Source organism: Diabrotica undecimpunctata, chromosome 9 (genome assembly GCF_040954645.1).
Source record: "Diabrotica undecimpunctata isolate CICGRU chromosome 9, icDiaUnde3, whole genome shotgun sequence".
Lineage (NCBI taxonomy): Eukaryota > Metazoa > Arthropoda > Insecta > Coleoptera > Chrysomelidae > Diabrotica > Diabrotica undecimpunctata.
Genome location: NC_092811.1, coordinates 35,663,646 through 35,688,941, shown reverse-complemented (window position 1 = coordinate 35,688,941; position 25,296 = coordinate 35,663,646). Strand labels below are relative to the sequence as shown.

Here is a 25,296-nt window from a genome sequence, read left to right as displayed (position 1 = left end):
CCGTCGACGTTGATACCCTTATTGTTCCATTCTAGTTTCTTAAAAATGTCTTCTAGAGCAAGGGTAAATAGTTTGGGAGAGTTCTCCTTGTCTTACTCCCCGTTGTAGTCTTATGGGATTAGTTTTTGTGCTTTCGTCCAGCTTTATCTGCATGGTGGCATTTTGGTAGTAATATTAAAATATAAAAAAATGAAAACCAGAGGACTATATGAAAATATATTTTTAAAAGGTTATAGTAAAATCAAGAAGTAAAATCAAACAATAATATACATAAACAAACATACAATTATAACATAAGAAGAATATATAAAAACTTAAATATTAGTTAATACGAAACGACACAAAAAACAAACAATTTTAAGGATAGAACACTGATGGTTCAAACAAAGCGACAAAGTATTCAACAACTAAGAGACAAACAAAAAAAAATGTCGATTCTAAAGAAACTACCGACCGAAAGCAGTAAAATAATTTCGTATATATACCACGTTATAAAGAGAAATAATAAAAAAAAACAATAAAAATATGAATATATACACAAAAACACACATGAAATACAATCGGTGTTAGCAAAATATTAATATAGAATAGTGTAAATAAAACAAAACAATGCAAGTGGATATATATGTCAACGTTATAAAGACAAATTAATAATGCGGTACATACAACTAATTAATATAATTATTAATACAAAAACACACATGAAATACAATCGGTTTTAACAAAATACAAATATAGAATACAATAAATAAAACAACACAAATGCAAAATGTTCTTAATTGACAATATTCAATCGCGGCACAAACTGAGATAAAGTTCTAACCAAACAAATATGAAATGTATCTACCAAGTAAACGGTATACTTTTTCCATCGTCAATTTGCCAAGCGTCGGCTTTTGAGATTCTTTGATGCCAATGCCGACCATTGGCGTGGAAATTAAGAAAAGGGATCAGTTATCAAACGCATATTTCAAGAAAAATCATATAATTTTTATTAATTTTTACATAATTATATTCAGGAAAATTTCTCAATTTTTGGGCAGAAATTGTTTAAACAATTTTTTAAACAAATTCAAAATATCACCTTTTGTGCCCCAAAAAATATTTTTTAGGTTTTTGGGTGACTCTAAATAAGATCTATGTCATTTTTCTCAAAAGTTAATAGTTTTGGAGATATAGGCGATTTAAAATCCGAAAAATGCGATACCTAATATGCATTTTCGAGGCTTGAAAAATATGTAAATGAGTATTTTTGAGATTCAAGAGTATCTAAACTAAAGTATCAACATTGATTTTGGTGAGAAATCGGAGCAATATTTTCCGTAGCAGAAAAAGGTGATCTTTTGAATTTGAATTGTTTCCGGCAAAAATGTCCGACACCCCTCAACCTTCGATTTGTTTAAACGGGGCATTTTTGAATAGGACTCTTCAAAGGACAGAATCAGTTTTTTTTTCAAATGGGAGCGGGCTCACAACATCGAATAAATAACAAATTAATTCTTTCAAATTAAAGCTTGTTAATTTTAGTGATTTATAAGAATATTGGACTTATTATTTAGTTTTTACATAAACCATAATATTTTTTTACAATTATCTGTAAATAATGGCTCATTCTGTCAGAAAATTTTAAAAGATTGTCTATCCAGCAATTAAGATAGTCAACTGAAATTTAATTTTTAAACACGGCCTACTGTTAATGCACAAACAGGGTTAATCTTCAATATTTTGCTTCGAGTTAGAGATATCTGAAAAAGTTATTTGGAAAAGATGTTCCAAATATTATTATAACCCCACATAACAAAGTTTTATGTCAAAATTCGCACTTTTACTTTTTTCATTAATTGAAGAGCTTATTTCCAAAGTGTCAAATCCAAAATTTCGATTTTTTTAATTTTCTTTTTTTAAACTTTATAGATTTCTTCAAGTCTAGAATAAAGTTATATGTACCAAAACAACTTCTTATTTACCATTTAAAAGTGCATATGAAAATTGTAAAATTGTATAATTTGTATGTTAAATTTGTATGAAAATCTGTAATTTCATGGATTTCATTATATGGATTTAAGACACTTTGGAAATAAGCTCTTCAATTGTAGTCAGGATTCTAAAACGGACAGTTGGCTGTCCCGAGATGTATCTTTAGACAGCCAATTGTAGATTTAGGATCGAGATTACAAATAATACTGAAAAACTAAAATTGCGAATTTTGTCATGAAATTTGGTATGTGCGGTTACAATAAGTGGAACAACTTTTCCAAATAAGTTTTTTCGATTTCTCCAACGCGAAGCAAAATATCGAAAATTTACCCTGTTTGTGGATTCGCAGTAAGCCGCGTTTAAAATTAAAATTTCAGATGACTATCTTAAAAAAATGTGCACTATCAACATGTATGACTGTGCAAAATGTCAAATCTGTATGTATTTTAGTAGCTGATATATAGAGGTGTCTTCATCTTAAATGCGACACACTGTATAATAATGAATACTAGTGTTCAAGATGCATCGCGATAGCTGTAAATAAATTAATTAGAAGGACTGAAAAGAATCGTCAGAGTCTTCTGAAGTCGAATCATTCCCAGGTTGGATAACTATTGGTGCTATTGCCGGTAAAACAGGATATTCGTTTTCTATTTTTACAACATGAGCTTCGCAATTTTTCCACACATCGCTATTAATGCCGCTAATTATTTCTCGAATATTCTCAATGGCCATTGCGCTTAATGTTGGTGACTGATTATATTTTCGCAATCGTTTTTTTACGGTACCCCAAACCATTTCAATTGGATTAAAAATGCAATAGTATGAGGGTAATCGCAAAAGAGTATGGCCGTGCCTGCTGCAAATGGTGTCAATAACGTATTCGTTTTTAAAATTCCGACTTTTGATCATTCTAATTAATTCTTTCTTTACTGGAATCTTTTTAGGAACAGTGATGTTTTTAAGTTGCATAAATTTTAAAATTTCGTCCTTTTTCGTGTTATTATTAGGTATTTTATTTAATATGCGGGAATGATCCGACGCATTATCCATAACAATCACTGAATTCGGCGGAGTATATAATTATATTCAGGGAAATCTCTTAATTTTTCACGAATCAGTTCTAAAGTAGGCACTCTATTTTCTTTGTAAAAATTGTAAACTGTTCGCTGAATAACGTCTTTGGCAGCAGTGTCAATCTTACCCAATTTTTTATTTGGTCGCTTTCGTTTTAAGGAATGATCTGTAACTGTGCCTAATTTAATAATTGTATATATCGTCTTATACCCGATTTTTTTAATACATGAATTCTCGAAACAATTGCATTATCAATTGTAAACTGTTCGCTGAATAACGTCTTTTGCAGCAGTGTCAATCCTACCCAATTTTTTATTTGGTCGCTTTCGTTTTAAGGAATGATCTGTAACTGTGCCAAATTTAATAATTGTATATATCGTCTTATACCCGATTTTTTTAATACATGAATTCTCGAAACAATTGCATTATCAGCCATCCCAATATTTTCTTTTTTCAAACACTCATACATATTTAAAACTACGTGCAAATCTTTATTTTTTAATTCGGAGCTGTCCTTAACATAATTGTCATTATTTATTGATAACACAGAAGTTGATGCATCTTAAAAAATGCCATCCTAGAAAAATATAATATTACTTATAACTTATATTACTTATACCTTATAATAAGCCTCCGCCTCTGCAAAAGGAAATATTTTAGGGTGTCACATAGCCAGACAAACAGGTGTTCATTAGAATTTACGGCTTTGCTATTCGCTGTTGCCATAATGCATGAGTTTAAAATTAGTGAATATAACCTTAATACCATTATTAATATATCTGCAATTTTTCATGTTTCCAGGTAAGGTATAAAATCAATGAAATTTGGAAAAAAATAATACAATTCTTGAAACCGTTTTTGAGAACTTCTGAGAAGGATTCTTAAAAGTTGTATGATTTCTTAAAAGTCGATCATTATATCTATAAAAGTATTACCGCTAAATTCACCAACAGGGCAACGTCGAACGTTCAAATTCTCTCCAGACTACAATGTTGCCAATATTCGAAAATTACTTAGAGTATAAGTAATATATACAAAGTTCACGGTTGCTTTAATTCATTAGTGAAGAGTCCATGGAAATATTAGTACCTAGTTAATTAATTTATATATATATATATATATATATATATATATATATATATATATTTTTTTTTTTTTTTTTTTTTGAGAATATGTTCATATTATTTTTTAAGAGTGTCGTTCGTTGACTAGCAATTGAATAATAACGAATAGAGAATAGATAATATTTTTTAAATATAACCTTAGGAATTTTAGGAAATATGTCTGACAACCTTGATTTGAAAGGCGGTCTCTTTGATACCAGAATGAGGCATGTTTATGTTGGAAAATTATTAGTGGATGTACTATACTTGAGATGATGCAGCAACAAGATTATAGTGTATATAATATATTGTGTATATGTACTTTACCATGCAACAGCGATGCACTAGCACATTCCTACGCCAGGAACTGTCTTTCTCATAAGACCGAAGCAAAGTGTCAGGTAGGACGCTCTACTCTTAACTTAAAGACACTTCTGTCTCATTTGGCATATGGAACTCGTCTCTTATCTCAAACACACGTCTATGTCATTTGGCAGATGGCTCGTCTTGTAAAACTAACAAAAAGTCTGTTAATATATTACAAATGTTTAGACACAGTTGCGAAACTGCAACAGCTCTTGCAATGGGTCCTGAGCAAGTCCGTTATCCTGCTAAGACCGTACATTCTTAATACGTTTTTAGATGCGATAAAAAGCGACTGGAGCGTGAAAATACTTCTCGAAAATATAAAAGTATATTGGAGAATATTTTGAACAAGTTTCTCTGATAAATATCTGTCTTTACTTGATTATATCTCAAAACAAGTAACCGTTGGTATATATAGGACACCATCGAACATTTTTTCTATTTTTAAAAATATTTAAATTGGTTTTTCGTTACATCAAGAACGATTTAAGATTGCTTAATAAACGAACGCGTTTGCTGAGAAAAACAACTTTTTTCGGAAGCCCTAGGATTTACATAAAGTGGCGAAACAGCAATATCAATTACGCCAACGACACCCACTTTCAATCACTGACGTTCATCTTAATACGCAGGTAATGTTATATAACGGATATATCAGCCGGAACCCTTAAAATATCCAATTAATATATCGATAAAATATATGTTCCACTATGTCGTGTAATTTACCGTAACGCCTGCAATAAATGAATAAATTCCATAAAATAATTATTAGAGTAAAAACGTAATAATTGTTTAAAGAATCCTTTCATCTAGTATGTGCTTGAGTTCTAAAGATAGATAACACAGGTCGACATGATTTTTTGGTGTTTTGAGTTTGACATATTTGTCCTTAGCTAAAACGGGTAAGCTGATTCGGAATATGAATTCGGTTTAAGCCTATCACGTCAAAATTTTTCACAAAATAAAAAAAACTTGTGAGATATTATGTACTAGCGCAAACAAATACCTTATTGATATTTCGTAAATAGAATTAGTTAGCGTCAGTTGTTTGTATCATCGAGTTGTATTTTGTCTTATGAGTGTTTATCGCGCCATCATGTCATCAAGAAACTGTAGGAACAGTCCTGATATATTTTGTTACGTGTGTGGTGATTTAACAATAGGAAAGTATCAACGAAACATGACTTTATAAAGAAAGCTTATCACGCTTACTTCGGTGTAAAGCTTGGTGATCAGGACAAACCTTGGGCTCCACACAAAGTGCGCTTCTTTCAGTGTGTCGAACTACTGGGAAAATGGACAAAAGGTACACGTAACTCTTTACCCTTCGTCATTGCTATGGTATGGAGGGAACCAAAAAACCATAGAGACGACTGCTACTTTTGCTCCTGCGATATGAAGGGTTTCAATTCAAAAAATAAACACAAAATTCAATATCCTGCTTTACCTTATGCTAAATGATCTATATCTCATGGACCAGGAATACATTATCTTCACAACTATCCAACAGCAATCAGCAGATGAAAGTTCAGACGAAAAAACCGATATAGACGAATTCAATGCTGAGAAAGACCAGCCTCAAAAGTTTATCCAAGCTGAACTAAATGACTTAGTGAGAGAGTTGGGCCTATCGAAGGGTGCTGCACAAATCTTAGGATCAAGACTGAAAGATAAAAATCTATTAGCTCCAGGTACCACATTTTCGTGATATATGCATCGTAAAAAACAGTTCGCGAAATATTTTTCTCAAGAGGGCTTACTTATGCCTCAGTGCGTGTTGCTCACTCCATACATCTAAAAGAAATATATGAGAATCTGGAGCGTATAAATAAATAAAGTATAGCGAATATTTTTGGCAACTCTGTGGAGATCTCAAAATAATATCCATGCTTTTGTGTCAGCAGCCTGGATTCACAAAGTATCCATGTTTTTTGTGTGAGTGGGACAGTCGAGCACGAAATATATATATTCAGGGATTCTATAGTATTCACTGCCTTCGCTCTTCACTGACTCGCTCAACCGTTTTTATCTCTCTCTGTTGTCCCATTCTCCTACTCATGGCGTCGTCTACTTCGTTCCTCCAGGATTTTCGGGGTCGTCCTCTTTTCCTTCTTCCACTTTAATCTTTTTTGTTCTATATATGTTAATAATGTCTGTTTCTATTGATGTTCTTTGCTTTATTTTGTCATTACTTCTATTATCCATTCTTGTTACTCTGAAGCATCTTCGCAGGCATTTCATCTCTGTTGCTACTATCTTAATGCTGTTTTTCTTGTTTATGATCCAATTTTCCGCCCCATATGTAATAATACTTCGCACTAATGTTTTATAAATATGTGCTTTTGTCTTCATATTTAGGTGTCTATACCACTATACTGGTACTACTCCGGTATTTATTATATCGACAAATAATTTTTGGAGCCATTTGCGTAGTGTTGTTCTTCCATATTTTAGCAGTTCATTGTTTATCTTATAAGTACCAGGTGCTTTTCTGTTTTTTAATTTTTTTATTCGTTCTTGTAGCTCTTGTTTTGATATTAGTACTCTATCGTGAGTTTCGTTATGTTAAAATCATCAAGTGTCTTAAATTCAAGCTCAAGACTTTTTCATTAGCCCTCAATGAAAATTCTGGGCTTATTTTATTTTACATTGTTTATAATTGTTAATGAACCGTGCATGGCAGGGTGCGGGTGGGGCGATGATTTTTACAATGAGTGTGCAACTCATGCTACTGGACTTCAGTTGCTATCAACAAGTCCTCGTAGACACTGTGTATCAGAACCAGCAAAATTATGTAGAGTCGTACGTTGCCATGTTATCAAACCCACTGGTAACTTTAACATCTTAACATATAAGATCAAATAATGTAATCTAAATTTAAACTAATAGCATTTAACGGGTTTTTACCCAAATAATTAGTGGGTCAAAACATGTACACCTAGAAACACTGATGATGGAATACAGATTCCGAAAACGTTTTGTGATATAGCCCGATTGGGTATTTTAATTATATACCTTTTATAAAGGATTTTATTTAATTAATTTTTTTTATTTAGAAGTCGTTATACTTAGAATCTAGTACAATAATTATGACAGTAATACTAGAATGTAGAGCTAGGTATTTTCATAAATTAACTAAACACAAACAAAAGTTGACAAAGATCATGGGTTCTCATACACCTACAGCATTTAAAAATTATCAACAATAAAATACGTGAATCATGACATACGTATATAATTTTTTTTTAATTTTACTAATGTACTAATGTAAAATGATAAGATTAATGAATTATCTTGTATTGATAAACATTTTAAAGAAATGATTTATTTCCTTTCAGATCGTCCTCTTCTATGCATCCTGGCCTCAGCGTTTCCCACGACAGCGTTTTCCATTCGCCAAATTCAGGTTCTGATATGGAACTAGATGCTGCACAAAGTTCATCATCTCTGTCGATATCACAGCCTCATGTCGATCTTAGATTGCAGGTAAGATAAAAGGATTAGTTTACTAAAACCTATATTCTTATTACCACAGATTTAATCTGTTATCTAAAAATGTTTAAATCCATTGAAATGCATCAGAACGTAGGTACTGTACAATTCTATTATACATGACAAGTATTATACTTTAAACGGAGAGAAAGAAAATTACTTTATTATATACATGCAAAATAGTGGATCCGCGAACTACGAGGGTAAGGAAGTGTTTGGGTCAGTAAACGACATAGAAAAAATTAATTTTCACTTTAATATTTGTCCAAACTTAATAAGTTAACATAAATATCAATGTACCGAAATATGTAGTATTATATATCTAAGTACATCTGTATACGTACTAGTAAATACAACTTAAAAATAATGAAATCATCAATAACTTATCAATACAAGCAATCATTAGTACAGGAGTGAATCAATAACATAAATCAATAATAATAATATCAAAATCAATCATACATAAATCAATAAAGACACTAATACTAATTCTAAACTATACTGTTTTGCAATAAATGTAACTGGTCATTATACAAGTAGCCCGTACTTGTCATGAAACAGCAAACAGTCTAATTGGTGAATAATAAAATATGGTCAGGAACAAAAGTATATCGAGATAGGGAGCGCTACCCCAGAACTCCAACATACGCCTCCGTTGACTGAGCAGCCTCCTGGAACAAAAGTATATCGAGATAGGGAGTGCTACCCCAGAACTCCAACATACGCCTCCGTTGACTGAGCAGCCTCCTCCACCCCTACTGGATGAAACGACTGTCTGTAACTGACTGGTACTGACTAAGTGATGACTGATTGATACGCCCGTTGGGTCGAGAGTTGTTTTGTACAAGCTGACGCTACGTGTGGGCGATATTTACCTAGCGATCTGCAATTTTAACGGAAGTAATTCATTTTTCTATCGTTCTTTGTTAACATACAATGTATGTCAGAACAGTCTTTTGTCTGCAACAATGCATTACAAATTTTTATTGTTCTATAGCGTCTTTGTTTTTGTACGCGGAATTTTGGCTAAATATACCGAGAGAATCAAAACTAACAAAAAGTATGTTAATATTTTACGAAAGTTTATATAACAGTTGCGAAACTGCAACACTCATGTCTACATTGATGTCATCAAGGAACCTTGTTAAGAGCCTTCCTTTTATTCTCTGACAATGGGTGTATCAATCGGGTATAACAGGTATATCAATTCAACTTCAATCAATTTAAAAAAAAAAAAACATTAATTGATTCAATTAGTATTCTATTCTAATATATTTAGTCTCTATGCAGAAATTTGCCCTTTTGCTTAGAGAACGCCGAATTCTTGCAAATATTCCAAAGTTATTTCTAAATTCGTTGCAAGCATCTTGTATCCTTAGCCAGACTTGTGCACGATTTTGCATCGGAATGGAATAAACAAATGCTTTTATGTAAACACATTATTCGCAAGGATTCAAATCCGGCGACCTTGCTAGCCAAGCAACTGGACCGCCTTTTCTAATCCAGTGGTCTTCATAGTTACCAGTTACCATAGTTATCAAGAAAGTCTCGTGCATTACTGCTAAAGTGGACCGGATAGCTATCATGTAGAAACCATCAGTTTTGCCGAATATTTATCGTCATCTAACATCATCTAACAAATCAGGTAAAACATTTTGCAGAAAATGTAAATAATCAGCACTATTTAAACCAGCAGGCCAAGGCTAATTTCACGGTTCCAAGTAGATAATGGTCAACTACTCCTATACATATGCTTATGCTAAACCTATGGTGCTGCTTAAATTCTTGAACAACGTGAGGATTGTCACCAACGTATGAATAATAATAAGCAGTATGTACATAAAAAATTCCATCTTTTGTGAATGTAGCTTCGTCGCAAAACAAAATATATCTGAAGAAATCTTCATTTTGATTTTTCTGATTTTTTGACCATCTAACGAATTCTTCACGAGCAGCAAAATCTCCTTGTAGCAGTGCTTATACTTTGTAAAATGAAAAGGATATAAATTTTCGTTGTGTAAGATATTTCCTTAAGAACCGAAGGAAGGGCTCAGACTTAGATCCAGTACTGATTACTGCAGATATGGGAGCCCGGAACAGCCTGGGCCCCAGCAACGCCGAAGACTACGTCCTTATCGGCCTATTCCGTATGATAGTGGTGATACAATGTATCCGTCTTAGGAGGTCTAGGTGTCTGAAGGGGCTCATAAATGGGTCCTGCTCCATAACCATAACCAAGATATTTCATGCGGAAAATTTTAAAATTGTGTTGTTCATGGCAGATAGTCTTCGAACGCAAATTTCTGGATTTTCTTCAACTTCCATTAAAATAACATCTTCATGTGATCCTGTTACATCATTATGTCGCCCTGTTTCATTATTTTTTGAGGTCACTGAACCTTAATCGTTGATGAAGAGCTGTAAATGCTGATGGAGTGGGATGCGAACGATTGGGAAATTTTTCATTTTGATCTGATTTTGTGACCATCTAACGAATTCTTCACGAGCAGCAATATCTCCTTGTAGCAGTGATTGTACCTTTGTAAAATAAAAAGAATATACATTTTCGTTGTGTAAGATATTTCCTTAAGAACCGTGGAAAGGGCTCAGACTTGGAGCTCCTCCTGATTACTGCAGATATGGGAGTCCAGTAACGCAGGAGAATAGGTCCTTATGGGCCTATTCCGTATGATAGTGGTGATACAATGGATCCGTCTTAGGAGGTCTAAGAATGGGTCATGGCCGATCTACCAAAACCATAACCAAGATATGGTTATGGTAAAGGGCTCAGACTTGGAGCACCTGCTGATTACTGCAGATATGGGAGCCCAGTAACGCAGGAGAATAGGTCCTTATGGGCCTATTCCGATAGTGGTGATACAATGGATCCGTCTTAGGAAGTCTAAGAATGGGTCATGACCCGATCTACCATAACCATAATCAAGATATTTCCTGCGAAAACTTTGAAATTGTGGGGTACATGGCTGATAGTCTTCGAACGCTAATTTCTGGATTTTATTCAACTTCCATTAAAATAAAAACTTCATGTGCTGCTGTTACATCATTATGTTGTCCTGTTCCATTATTTTTTCGAGCCACTAAACCTTAATCGTTAATGAAGAGCTGTAAATGCTGAGGGAGTGGGATCCTTTCGATTGGGAAAATTTTCAGCGTATCTACGTTGGGTAGAGTATTCCCCAGTAGTAAATTGAAATTTTTGTTGAATTGTAATTGTTGTGATTGAATGCCAGAAAGTAAAAAAACTAAAAGATACACTTCTCTAGAAAACGGTGTATCCTACCGACCTAAGGTAACAGTCCTTTTAGTACTAGAATCATCATCATCACTGGCTCGACAACCCTTTTTGGGTCTTGGCCTGTTCCAGGATTCTTCTCCATTCTGATCTGTTTGAATATTTTGTTTGGTATTTCGCCTTCTTCCATTCTTTCTACATGTCCTATCCAACGCAGCCGTCCTATTTTAATGAATGTTATAATATCCATATCCTGGTAAATTTTGTATAGTTCAGAGTTGTATCTTCTTCGCCATATTCCGTTTTCTTTTGTGCCCTTATATATGTGTCTCAAGATTTTTCTTTCGAAGGTGGCTAACAACGTTTCCTCTCTTTTAGTGAGTGTCCAGGTTTCTGAGCCGTATGTGAGTACCGGTCTTATTAGGGTTTTATATATTTGGCATTTTGTTTTTCTTGCGACGTTATCTGATCTTAGTTGCCTAATTAAGCCGTGGTAACATTTATTTGCAATACATATTCGCCTCCTTCACGTTATTATCAGACGTGACTAGGGATCCCAAGTATATAAAGTTTTTTAACCCCTCAATGTTGTATTCTCCTATTGTTATATTTTGTGGCTGCCTTATTTCTGCGTTTTTACTTACCTGCATATATTTTGTTTTGGTCTGATTGATTTTAAGAGCACTATTTTGTGCAGCTCGTTCTATTTGGTTGTATGCCTCTATCATTTCTCTTCTTGATCTTGCGATTATGTCAACATCATCTGCAAATGCTAGTATTTGCACGCTTTTATTAATGATTGTTCCTCGTGTATTGACTGTTGTGTCCCTCAGTATTTTCTCGATTACGATGTTGAACAAGATGCATGATAGAGCGTCTCCCTGGCGTAGTCCCTTTTTCACATCTATTGTTTCCGTTAATTCATTTTGTATCCGGATTCTACTTTCTACTTTTAGATATTCTTTTATCAGTTCTATTAGTTGTGTTGGTATATTAAATTCTTTCATTGCTTTTATTAAGAATTCTCGGTTTATATTGTCATATGCGCTTTCAAACTCTATGAAGAGATGATGTGTGTCGATGTTATATTCACTTGTTTTTTCGAGGATCTGTCGCAGAACAAATATCTGGTCTATTGTTGACTTCTGCCTACAGAAGCCACTTTGGTATTTGCCAACTATTTTTATAGCGTGTGGTCTAAGTCTTTCATAAATGACGTTGGACGTTTGACGAATTAAGGTTTAGTACTAGAATACTTGAAAATTTAATATTCTATTATCACGAATGCTTCAAAGTTAAAGACAAAAAAGTTATGCGTTAAAATAACCGTTGACCTACCCAAAACGGTACTAGAAATTCACAATTTATGGAATCTATTCAACTTTGAAAAATATTTAGAGGCATTTAAAAAAACATAAACACAAATTTAATTTACAAGGCGGCATCTTCAAAGAGTTCCAGCTACCTTAGGAAGCATTTTCGGACTAGGTGAATTAGGTTAGGCCTCCGTCTCCCGCCCACTAGATCCGGAAAGCTGCGAAATCAATTCGTCCGAATTCGATCGAAAATAGAAGAAAGATCTAAACACGTGGTTTGAAGAGGAGCGCGTCCACTGCGCCCGTACCGTCCGTAAGTTTTCGTCCGAATTAGGACGATGAAACATCCGATTCCAGCATGTTGGGTTCTAATTGCGAAATAGTGCGAAACTTGGATCACGCGAGAATGACACAATGGACTGTGTACGGCTAATTTTTCGAGTTTAGCATGAATTTTATTAAGAATGTATTGGAGGGTATCCTTTTCATTCGAAAATTTGAGCAGTGGTGGTCATTGTCGATTTGGTACATAGTACCACAAATGAGCAAATTCCCCAAACTCGTTTTTTTTTTGCGTAAAAACGACTTACCCACACTTCTCTTCTTCGTCTATATTGCCTGAGGAGATTGTTCCAAAAAGAAAAAAAAAGAAAAATCAGAAAGACCGTTCCGTAGAGCTATAATTACACCATAGAATTCGGACGAATACTGAGGCAATAGACGATCGGTGTTCGCACGATTTTGTTATAACGACCCTCGTCCGCACCTTCACGGTACGCAGCTTTCCGGATCCTGTGGACGGGAGGCCTTAAATTGTCTTAAAATTATCTAAGGAACCTCCGGTCTTCGTTTGTCAGGAGAGTTTCTAGACACCCTGTATAAGTGATACATGTATATTATGTAGTTTGTGTCTAAACAGTTGTAATCTAAGGAAAAATCTTTGAAGCGCCAGTAATTAGAGTAGCCAACTCCCCGAAATAGCCTCTATTACAGTACATAAAAGCATTATTTTGCGATAAAGCGAATAAACTGAGCCATAATTGCACTCCGTTTCTAGGAGAGGCCTAATAAACGTCGTCGGCGTCGTAACAACGATTATTTCTGTGTCAACTGAATCAGAGGTCAGTATGAAAGGTTACGTAAATTCTGATTCATTGAACGTGACATTGAACAATGAAAAACGGCAGTTTAATATTAGAACAAATTAAACAAGGAGTGTGGATTTCTCTACGTCGTCGATGTAATCGAATGTATAATATAAACCTCATCCAATAAACATGAAACTTTATATTTCCGATAAAACACCAATAAAATCAATCTCTTTTTACAACATGAGTATTGTTTTGTGATAAAAGTTGTGGTAAGGTTCGAACTTTTTTTTCTGTGCCATTTTTAAGGTCGTGGCATATTATCATGCACGTTGCGTTTCCAGCACGTAGCGTTTAGTTTCCGAAAAATATAATTTAAATGGTTTTAAATATGAACAACTCACACTACCCGGAACGTATCGTATCAGACACCTAACGTTTCCGTTCAGTATATTCGAAAACAATATTTTACTAATGCCGACGGCTACGTAACGAGTCGTAACCGGTTGGTACGGATAAGTGAATTAGATGTCCGTCGTTTTTCCCTCGTTGTTTATTTAGGTATTTGTTTGATTTTGATACAGAGTATTTAAAAAAATAATTTTCGAGGCTATTTTATCATTTATGCTTGTGTTTTTATTGCTTTGTGACAATTAATCACGGAAGTGATAAGCAACTAGGACTTTTGTACGGAAATGATACCTCTTCTTTTTAAAAATAGTTTTTGGTTTGATATATGGCTTCCTTAAATGTAGTATTTTGTTTTTTAACTGAAGGTGTAATTAAATTTAAAACATATTCAAACTGAATCCTATTCATTCTAAAATATCCATAATATTTTTCATCGTCATCAATTAATTCTTTGTATAAAGTCCAGTATTCACCTTCCGTTTTCCTTTCTTTTAGCATTGGATGTACTTTAAACCTTCTTTTTACTACAGTTTTTCTTTCTTCATCGTTAAGTAGAAGAGCAATTGCACATAATTTTTGTCGAGAATAGCGAGATCATATCTTCACCGAACCAAACTGAAACGTTCTATGTATGAAAATTTGAACGCGCAGTCCGATTGCTGGACTAGAAACGCTACGTGCCGGAAACTATACGTGCACGATAATATGCCGCGAATTTAGTTTAAAAATGATACAGAAGCGGACTTTTTAAACTTTAACATTAAAAATAACAAACAAGCTTAATATTTTAAAATAGGTACAATCTTATAGTGTTTTATAATGCTGTGCCAGATAAACGTTACAACAAATTGAATTTATGAAATGAAAAAAAAAATATTTTAAATTTGAAATCTTCACTTCTTCATTAAATGATCTGTACCTACAGTGCATTAGTCTTCTCCATCCTCCTACTAACTATTTTCTGAATTCTGAACTCTGAAATAAATAAATTTTTTAACCAAATTAAGGTACCTGTTCATAATTTATATTGGAATTTAGTGACATAATTGGACAAAATCGCTGACGGACGCCATTTTGTAAAATTATTTAAATAATTTTAAATAGAATCATATGGCAAGTAATATATAAGTTGAAAGCGCGTGTACCACTTAGTATGTTCTTAAATTTTGAAACGATTCTAGTGTCTCGTTTCCGGTTAATATTTAATGGCAACAGTATGGAAAAAGTTTGGACTACCTCTAATAATATAGTAGCCTTTAGATTTTATGAGAAATTCTCTTCTTCTCCTTCTTCTTCTCCTTCTCCTTCTTCCTCTTTATAAGCAATAATTCTGCTTGTTTATTGGCGGATTAAAACCTCTATGGTTGTCACTCCATCTTTTGCGCGATAGTCCGATACTTCTTCTACCGATTGGTGACTTTTTTCTTGGTATTTTGACGACACGAGTCTCCTCCATTCTGCTTATGTGGTTACTCCATTCTGTTTTTCTATTTTGTGTCCATTCATTTATACATTGTACGTTACATTTTCTTCCGACCTTCTTGTACATTTATATTAATTTCTTCATTTGTGGTCATTTCTGGTGTTTCCGGTTCTGGCGTCGTTTATTCTTCTTCTGCATAAGGAGATTAGGAGATACTCTCAATGCAAAAAAAACTTTATTAAATAATACGTCGTGCTTTCACATATGCAAGCTCATTAATCATTTCATTGTGATCAATGGCTTCACAAATTTTATTTTCAATTGAAATGACTGCCAAATCTGATAGCCTTTCTTGGCACATTGACGTTCTTAAATAATTTTTTATGAGCTTTAGCTTTGAAAATCTCCTTTCGCCAGATGCCACCGAAATTGGAAAGGTCAGGAATATTCTTAAGGCTATAAATATATTTGGAAACAAGGATTGTAAATTTTTCTTTGTTATATAATTTAAATTTTGCTAGAGTCTGTGATTGGGTTAAGAACTTTGTATGACAGAATTTAATTATGCAAATCAAGACCATCAATATCTTTGCATACGTTTCCTTCATGTTGAATTTGTACAGGTAAATCTAAATCCATACATGATCTTTTAATCACATCAGAATCTAGATTTTGAAAATTACCCAAAAATCCAAATAAATCGTGGCACTTATCTATTCCCCCAAAGCGTCTTTGCAGGGATTGAATTGTTGTGTCCAACACTTGAACATAAAAACTGATCTTAAATTTTTGTTTTGGATCGAATACTGTTTCATCTGTACCTTCATACGAAAATTGAAGCTTCGTCTTTCTTTGTCTTATTAATGGAAATGTTTGCTCTACATCACTTTTGTCTTTTTTCATTCTTTCATTCATTAAAATCTCGAAATGTTTGTCTGACTTTTTTTCAGTGAAATAAATAATAAGTTTTTTTTATTTCTGTATGGCATTCATTTAAAGTTGTATTTGGATTCTGGACCATTTTACTTACTATATTAACTTTTGTTAACACAAGAAAAAATGAATTTGAACGTTTTAATTTTGTCTAATAGTGACTTTGCTGAATGTTTCGTGTTCATATCTCTTGAATTATCTTCCACCAAATCATGTAAACTTTTACAATTTTCAAGGAATTGAAACCTAAGAGGGCGAATGGCTTTGACTCTGCTTTCTCATCGTGTTTCACTTACTGATTTTAAAGTTAAGTTTGGTACATTCCTTTTTGAAATGTCCCATTTGTAGGGTGACGCAGAAAAAAAATTGAACAACTCCTGAATAATTAAAAAATAAACCTACAGTCTCATATGAAATTTTAGCTGCATCATTGACACTTAAATTAAAAGTGTGAGCTGAACAAGGCAAAAACATTGCTCTGGGATTAATTTTTAGAATTCAAGCTTGAAGGCCCACATGCTTGCCAGACATATTTGCCCCATTGTCGTAACCCTGACCTCTCATGTCATCAAGGTTTATTTCAAATTTTGATAATATTTCTTCTTTTAAAAAATTGAAGAACCCTTCTCCTGTAGTATTTAAAACTTTGAAAAAACCCAGAAAGCGTTCTCTAATTTGGACTTCATATGGAGAACAATAAACGAAACGAATTATGACCGTCAGCTGCTCAACATGGCTAGCATCTGGAGATTCATCCAAAATAATTGAGTAATATTTTGCTGTTCTGAAGCAACTCAGAATTTCTTTCTGAATATTTCTTGACAATAAATGAATTAATTCATTTTGGAAGTGATTGCTCAGGTAATATGGCATATTTTGGCACAACCCTTTAGACACACCTTCGAATATGGCTCAGGTGTTCCATCATAATTGGATCGAATTTAGCAATCATTTCAACTAATTTAAAAAAATTGCCATTATTAGTCTCATAAAGATTCGTACTGTCACCCCTAAAAACAGTTTTGGTTCTATTAGTTCCTTTACCTCCGTTCTTTGACCTCTGATGAAGCGCCATATTTTCTTTAGCATACCGTAAAAATCATGTTCCATTTCTTTTCTAATTGGTTTCTAATTGTCTTGTAATTATGGTATGCCTTTTGTGTTTTGGTTGACATATATTTCAGGTAAGCTTTTTTCTTTTCTTTACAGTTTTTCTTCATTTCTGTACAAAACCATGGATTTCTTCGCCTTGGGAACGATTTATTTTTATTTATATTTCTTTCACCAAGAACTTCCTTGGCCGAGGCTAACATATTAGACTTAATTTTTGCCCAGCTTTCTTCGACTCCATCACTTTCTGTGATATATGTGTTTCTGCTTTTTTCGGTTATTCTTTTTTGGAATAGGTATCTTGTAGAGTCATCCTTTAAGCTTTCAACTTTTATCTTTGTGGTGTATTCTGGTGTTTTTTTATCACATGTATGTGTTTTCATTCGGATTTTGCACAATACCAATTTATGATCCCTTCCTATTTCTGCTGATGTTAGTGGTCTTACATCCAGGATTTGAGAGGGGCTGTAACTCTCTATTGGATAGAATATAGTCTATCATAGATCTTTGTCCTCTACTGTTTTCAAAAGTGTATTTGTATTGTTCTTTGTGAGAGAAAAATGTATTAGAAGAAGATCAGAATCGGAGATCAGAAGGTCTCCGTTTTTATTTTTGATATTATTGTTATATCGCTGTTTTATTCCTGGAACTACATCATTGCCTACACGGGCGTTAAAATCACCCATAATGATTATATTATATTCATCATTTGGAGTCTCGTTGATTACAGCCTGAAGGTGTTCGCAGAAGTTTTCCCTTGAAGAACTGTTTTGTAGAAACTAATCACTAATCCATGTCTTACAATTACACAAAATTAAAATAGAAACGGTAAGGGTGTTTCCCATTTAAAATCACTTAATATTATTTTTAAACAGCAGTGGCAGGCAAACAGTTGATTAGATCGCGCAAGATAGAGAAAGATGGAAGTAATTAGGAGGTAGCTACATTCAGGAGTGGATGGAAAATGGTTGACAAAGAGAAAGAGAATATTATTTTAATGTCATCTACTTTAAATTTATAATTTATGTCTGAATGTTCATTATGAATGAGGCTGATAAAATTAAATTATTGAAAGATTTTTTTTTCTATGAAATAATAAAGAAGTAAGAACTAACAAAGGTACCAAACGGGAGGAAAACAACTTAAAATAATCTGCTATGCAGACGACGCAATACTACTCTCTCAAAGTGAAGATGATTTACAACGTAAGCTGCACCAATTTAATATAACCGCCAGTAAATTTAACATGTTAATTTCCACAAAAAAGACAAAATACATGGTCACAACAGCAAATTTACTAAGATGTAAATTGGAGCTGGAAGGTCAGATAATAAAACAAGTGATGGAGTTTAAATATCTAGGCCTCACATTATCTAGCTACGGAAAGCTTGAAACGGTAGTGGAAGATCAAGCGAATAGAGCAAACAGAGCCGCAGGTTGCCTGAATGAAACACTATGGAGAAATAAAAATATCGGGAAAGAAATCAAAGGCAGAATTTACAAAACAGTCATGAGACCAATAATGACATACGCGGCAGAAACACGACTTGGCACAGAGAGGACAAAAAGGCTGTTAGAAACAGCAGAGATGAAAACACGATCGCAAGACACTATCTGACAGAGCTAGAGGTATAGATATACGACGTAGGTGCAAGGTCGAGAATATTTTACATTCTTTTAGATACTATTACAGAATTATTTTATTTTATGTATATTTTTTTTAAGTTTTATTAATGAATACTTTAATTCTGACCAGGAGTTTTTCTTATGATATAAACCGATAACGATACGACATTATAAAACTGTTATTTTTATAATTGGCATTTTAATCAGTTTGCATTAGTATGTATTAGTTGTTATCAGATCTATTAGTTCTATATTTACTTGTACAAAGACATTCCCATAGATATTCTATAAAATTAATCCATTTCCTTGTCAAGATAGCCATTTATCAAATCACCTTGACACCAAGATGTACCAAATCAATTCGTAACAACAATATAAGTACGCATAATTGATAAATTGCTGCCATTATTATCAACATTAACACATACTGATAATATTTTTATCTACGAAATAGCCTTGCAAATATACACATCGATGCTACTTTTACGGTTTCTGGAATATTGACATAACCGAAAAAATCCATTACGGAAATTAGAGGGACGGTCTCGCACATATTGTGATTACACTTTTGTTGCTAAATATAAAGAAATCTCATCGATTTTGATTCTGAAGTTACATTAAAAAACTTTTTCTATATTAATTTTAAGGCCTGTTTTATAATATTTTGGTTAAGTATAATATATTACTTTTCTATGAATTTAGTTACAAATAAAATGTTTCTTCCAAAAGTTTAATAAGTAAAAAAATGCATTTAACATGGATGTAATTTGTATACATTAAAAGCGCGGTAACGAAGTTGCAAAAAAAACTTAGTAGATCTACTACTAGGTGGCACCACTGTGAAGTAAAATTATTAATCTCGCATTATATTGTTTCATAATATACAGAGTGAGTTGTGAATTTTGACTGAAATTTCTAATCGTTATATCTAAAGGGCGGATTATATGTATGAAAATATGTACCGGGTGGTCCAATAAGCCGATCTCTCGGCTATATATCAGAAACTATTCATGTTATAACTTTAGGAGAAAAAATTCCTTAGTAAAAGTGGCCAAGAGAAATCGCTGGAAATAACTTTCAAGTTTCTGGGTTACCCGCTAGGGGGCGCAACCTGTGAAGAAAAATTTGAAAACCAGTTTTTTGTGAAATATGCCCAATTATACCAAGTATTAAATAAGTAAACTAGAAAGAGGCCTAAATTCCGCACAAAGTTGTTCAAGTACTTTTTTTTATTTTTTCAAATAAAGGGTGGGGGAGAGTGGGAAAGTATTTGTGGATAAATACCTATAACTTTGGTTTAGATCAACCAATTTTAACGAAATTAGTGTCATTAGAAAGAGTGTGGATGATTTAATGTACATCTACTATAAAACAATTGCATTTAGTTTTAATTGTCATGGGTGTCACTTTCGAATAAAAAAAAAATTGTTTTTCTTCAAAATGTCTAATGGAAACACCTATTTATTATAAATTATAATGGAACTGGATTAAATTCGTAACAAAATGGCGCAAACCGCATGTTGATAGCTTCTATCGAACTCGAGATATGAATAAAAACGCTTAAACATAAGTAAGTATAGTATTGACTCACCCTTTATTATAACTTAAAATTAAATATGTGAAAGATCATACAAATATCTCGATCATTAAAACTTAATGTCCAATTAAATGTTCAATTTGTTTTCCATCGTTGTCCACACAAAGATGTAATCTTTCGCGCGTAGACATAACATCTGCTTCAATCTCAGCTGTTGATATACTATTTATTGCGTTTATAATGCGCAGTTTCATGTCTACTCGCGTGGTTGGTCGAGTTTGGTACACTAAGTCCTTCAATCTTCCCCACAGATAAAAGTCCAGACATGTTAAGTGTGGAGATCTAGCTGGCCATGAAAATATACTTCCCCTTCCAATCCATTTATTTGGATAACTTGCATACAAATAATCTCGAACTCGTCTGGAAAAGTGCGCAGGACACCCGTCATGTTTTAATATTATATCTCTTCTAATTTGTAAGGAAATATCTTCCAATAAAACAGGCAACTGATTTTCCAGAAAATCCAAATATGTTTCGCCATTTAAAGTTCTATCAAAGAAATATGGACCTACGATCTTTCCATCAACTATACCACACCAAACATTAAGACTCCATCTACCTTGAACCTGCACCTCATGTATCCAGTGCGGATTTTCTTCAGCCCAATAATGCATATTATGCAGATTAACACCACCCGCACTATTAAACGTAGCCTCGTCTGTCCACAACGTCTTTGACATGATATGCGGTTGTTCTTCTAGCAGACCTAATATCCAATTGCAGTAATCCAGCCTTGCATCAAAATCTCTCTCATGTAAAACTTGGTGGAGAACTACATGATAAGGATGCAGTCTAAAAAACAGAACAACAATATTGGTGAAAAAGAAACCACTATATTTACTAAAACTCAAAAAATCTTGAAAAATCCACAATTGTTTCAAAAGATAAATCGTGCGTAAGTATTTTTAAGAATCGGATAAAAGGATAAAAGCGCCGTGTTGCCGTTTTTATCGGAATATTAAAATAACAGTTGAATCTAAAGTTTAACGGGAATTCCAAGTTTCTGACCTAAACGTTCACTTTATAATATGAAAAACCAACCTGTGATGTTTTAAAATCCTTAGAACAGTTTTGGGTATGTTGAATTCTTCTGTTGAGATTTGCCGACTACTTATATGTGGATTCTGTTGAATTAAAGCAAGAACATTGATTTAATTATCTTCGGTCATACCTCTACTACGTCGTTTAAAACAAGGACGATGAAAACTACTAGTTTCTCTTAATATTCTTGCCTTTCTTTCAAATACTTCTTTGCCTTAATGTCCCCTGTCAGGATATCTTACAGAATATATACGTGAGGCAATAGCGGCATTTTGGTGACATTCGAAATAAACTCACAATCATATCATACAATTCTGCATTTGATATACTCGTATTTTGTTACGAATTTAATCCAGTTCCATTATAATTTACAATAAATAGGTGTTTCCATTAAACATTTTGAAGAAAAACAAATTGTAATTTTTTCTATTCGAAAGTACTCTACCTATGACAATTAAAACTAAATGCAATTATTACTTAACTTAAATTTGAAAATCTCTGATCAATTGAGGTATTTATTGTTTCAGGAGCAACTCTAAAATGTATTATTTTTTCTCCAGAATAGCATTGTTTTAGATCTTGTAACTGTAGTTGAATTTCATCATTGAGCTCTAATTTAAATCGTTTAATATTTGTAACCAATAAGCGACTATTTTTTATTTGAACTTGGAAGCTGGGAAGCTTGGAATTATTAGATTAAGACGTACGTACGTCTTAATCTAATAATTACTGACTTTTGCATATTCACTGTTGAATCGTTCGCTACTGCTGGCTGCAATCTTTGGTTTTCCCTTATTTTATTTAAACGCATCTTTGCATAATTGATTGGCTTAAGTATGTGCCTAATGGTATTATTTAGGATAATATTTTTGTTGAGACGTCTCTTCGGTGAAACTGCTGAAGTGCTGGTACCAGTGTATGCGACTCTGCCTAATCGATGTTTAACGGGTCGCTTTTGAGTTTCACGTATCATAGGACTTACACATGAAGTACCATTTTTTTTGTAGTAAATTTCCTGGGCATATTTTTTTTTCTTTCTGAACGTTCTCTCATTGGTTCTAAATTCTTCTTAACTGGCGTTTCCGATGATGAAATATTCATAGTCTCCTCATCCAAATCTAGACTTAGGTGTGGTGTAATTGGCGTTTGTTCTGATTCTGAATTTTTGGGTCTTCTCCTAACCAAGCGAAACATTTTTTTGGGGGTAGCTGAATCTCCCATCATAAATATTTTGTGCTAAAAATCTGTAAATTTTGAAATCCTTGGATTTGCGCTGGTTTGGGGAAACACAACATCGCGGTAAAAGGCACTAGTAGCGTTGCAAAACGTGCAAAGACTCACATGTTTAGGAATTTACGGGTTTAATACAATCGTGTCCCACTTCAGTCTAAGAGATAATCTTCCTCCCCTATATACTTATGTGAGTAAGTTCGCTCTAGAAAGTGCCTTTAGGCTAATATGGGTTCAGCATGTAAAAGGTGGTGACCCGACTGGGCCCCTAGTTTTTATGGGTTACAATACATTGGTTCATACATAAATATTATCGTAAACGAGTGATAGTTGACACAAAACAAAATCGCACAAACCACAAGAGGTGCCTTCTCGTTTTATACTGATGGGTCAAAAATATAAGAGGGAATAGGAATAAGAGTTACTGGTCCTAAGACAATATTGACAATAGTGCTTGGAAATATTTCAATATTTCAAACAGAACTGCTAGCAATCGATTTTAGTGCTTAAGAGCGTAGGCGCAAAATTTCGGGCCAATGCTTTTTAAATGCATTCATTTTTTTCGAATCCTGAGAAAACTAATAAATATTTTTAAAAAATTTAAACGCAGAATGAAAGAATACATTATTACCGAGGGCAGAAAGTCCCTGAAAACTTCTATAATGTTTATTTTAATAAGTTACAGGATTGAAAAAAAAAGATAAAATTAAGTGTGATTTTTAATTTCAAATATCTCATTCAAAAAAGTTTTTTGTTTATTCTAAGGGACTTTTGGCCCTCGGTAATGGGTACCAGAGCATAGAATAATTAGTGGTAATGAGATAGTACAATCTACTAATCATGAGTTAGTACAATCTTCTGGTAGCTACGAAAAATACTCTTGAAGCTTTGATAAAAGGCGGAAGTCAGGATAAACACAGCTGTTATCATTAGAATAGAATAGAAATATGCTTTATTGTCACTGAAAATTGTACAATTTTATGGACAAAGCTTACAAAAATAAAAATAACAATAACAATTTAAAATTTACTGAAATTACATAAATCATCAATATCACAAAATAAAAGATAATCAAATACACAATCCATTGCAAAATATAATAAATTGCAAATTGCATAATAAAACCTTACGAACTGATGAGTTTAAGATGCCTGCATGGGATACCCAAATATATATCAAAATATTTCAGTTACTTGTATATAAACGTACTGTTTTAATTTCTCAATTATTCGTTAAGAAATTCTTCCACTGAATAATATGGTCTTTTAGATGAATAGGCTTTTGTCATTATACGGAACTTAAGGAAAGAAGTTGCAGATTTAAGTTGCAAAGGGAGATGGTTGTATAATTTTTTTGCCGAATATGATATAGATTTCTTTACTAACTCAGTGGACGGGATCGGTAAATACACATCAAAGGTTGAATTTGTGGTGGAGTAGTCATGATTAGGTCTTACTGGAAAAATATGTACATATTTACGAATTAATCAAACTGTTTCTAAAATATATAAAGAGTAAAGAGATATCATCCTTACAAGGTCGGCATAATATCCGTTCTTAAAGGATAAGGGATACAGGCGTAGATGTAGACCAAACCAAAGAAATTAGGACACGCCTTGAAACAGCACGTGCATCATTCATTAAACTTAAAAAGTTTCTTTGTTGTCGGGATCTAAGGTTAGAACTACGCCTGAGAATGCTTCGATGTTACGTCTTCTTTACTCTTCTTTATGGCTTGGAAGCGTGGACACTAAAACAACTCCATCTGAATAAGTTGGCCGCCTTTGAATTTTGGTGTTACAGAAGAATCCTACGAATATCATGGATTCAAAGAATGTCAAACGTGGAAGTAACTAGAAGGATAGGAAATGAGGCGGAAATAATATCAACTATCAAAAGACAAAAACTTGAGTACTTAGGACATGTGATGAGAGGGCAAAAATACGCATTATTACAACTTATTATGCAAGGCAAAATCCGAGGAAAGCGAAATGTGGTAAGACGAAGAATATCCTGGCTTAAGAACTTAAGGGAATGGTTTGAATGCAGTAGTGCAGAACTTTTTAGAGTGGCAGTCAACAGAGTCCGCATAGTCATGATGATTTCCAAGCTTCGATAGAAGATGGAACTTAAAGAAGAAGACAAGCGTAGATCTGTTGGACTAAACATAGAGGTAGCGTAGACACAAAAGCTATATTATATCGTGCTGTAGAAAGATCTATGTAGCCAATCGTTTCCCTTGTAATCTACAAGG

At 33.4% G+C, this 25,296-nt stretch overlaps 1 protein-coding gene across 6 annotated transcripts in view; it reads left to right on the top strand.

The window, feature by feature from the left end:
- The window catches only part of LOC140449831 (uncharacterized), a 471,756-nt gene that overhangs the window by 288,902 nt on the left and 157,558 nt on the right, over positions 1-25,296 (top strand). For all 6 annotated transcript variants that reach the window (XM_072543189.1, XM_072543194.1, XM_072543192.1 and 3 more), the window contains one exon: positions 7,862-8,009. In XM_072543189.1, coding sequence (XP_072399290.1) covers positions 7,862-8,009 — 148 coding nt within the window. The remainder of the gene's footprint in view (positions 1-7,861; positions 8,010-25,296) is intronic.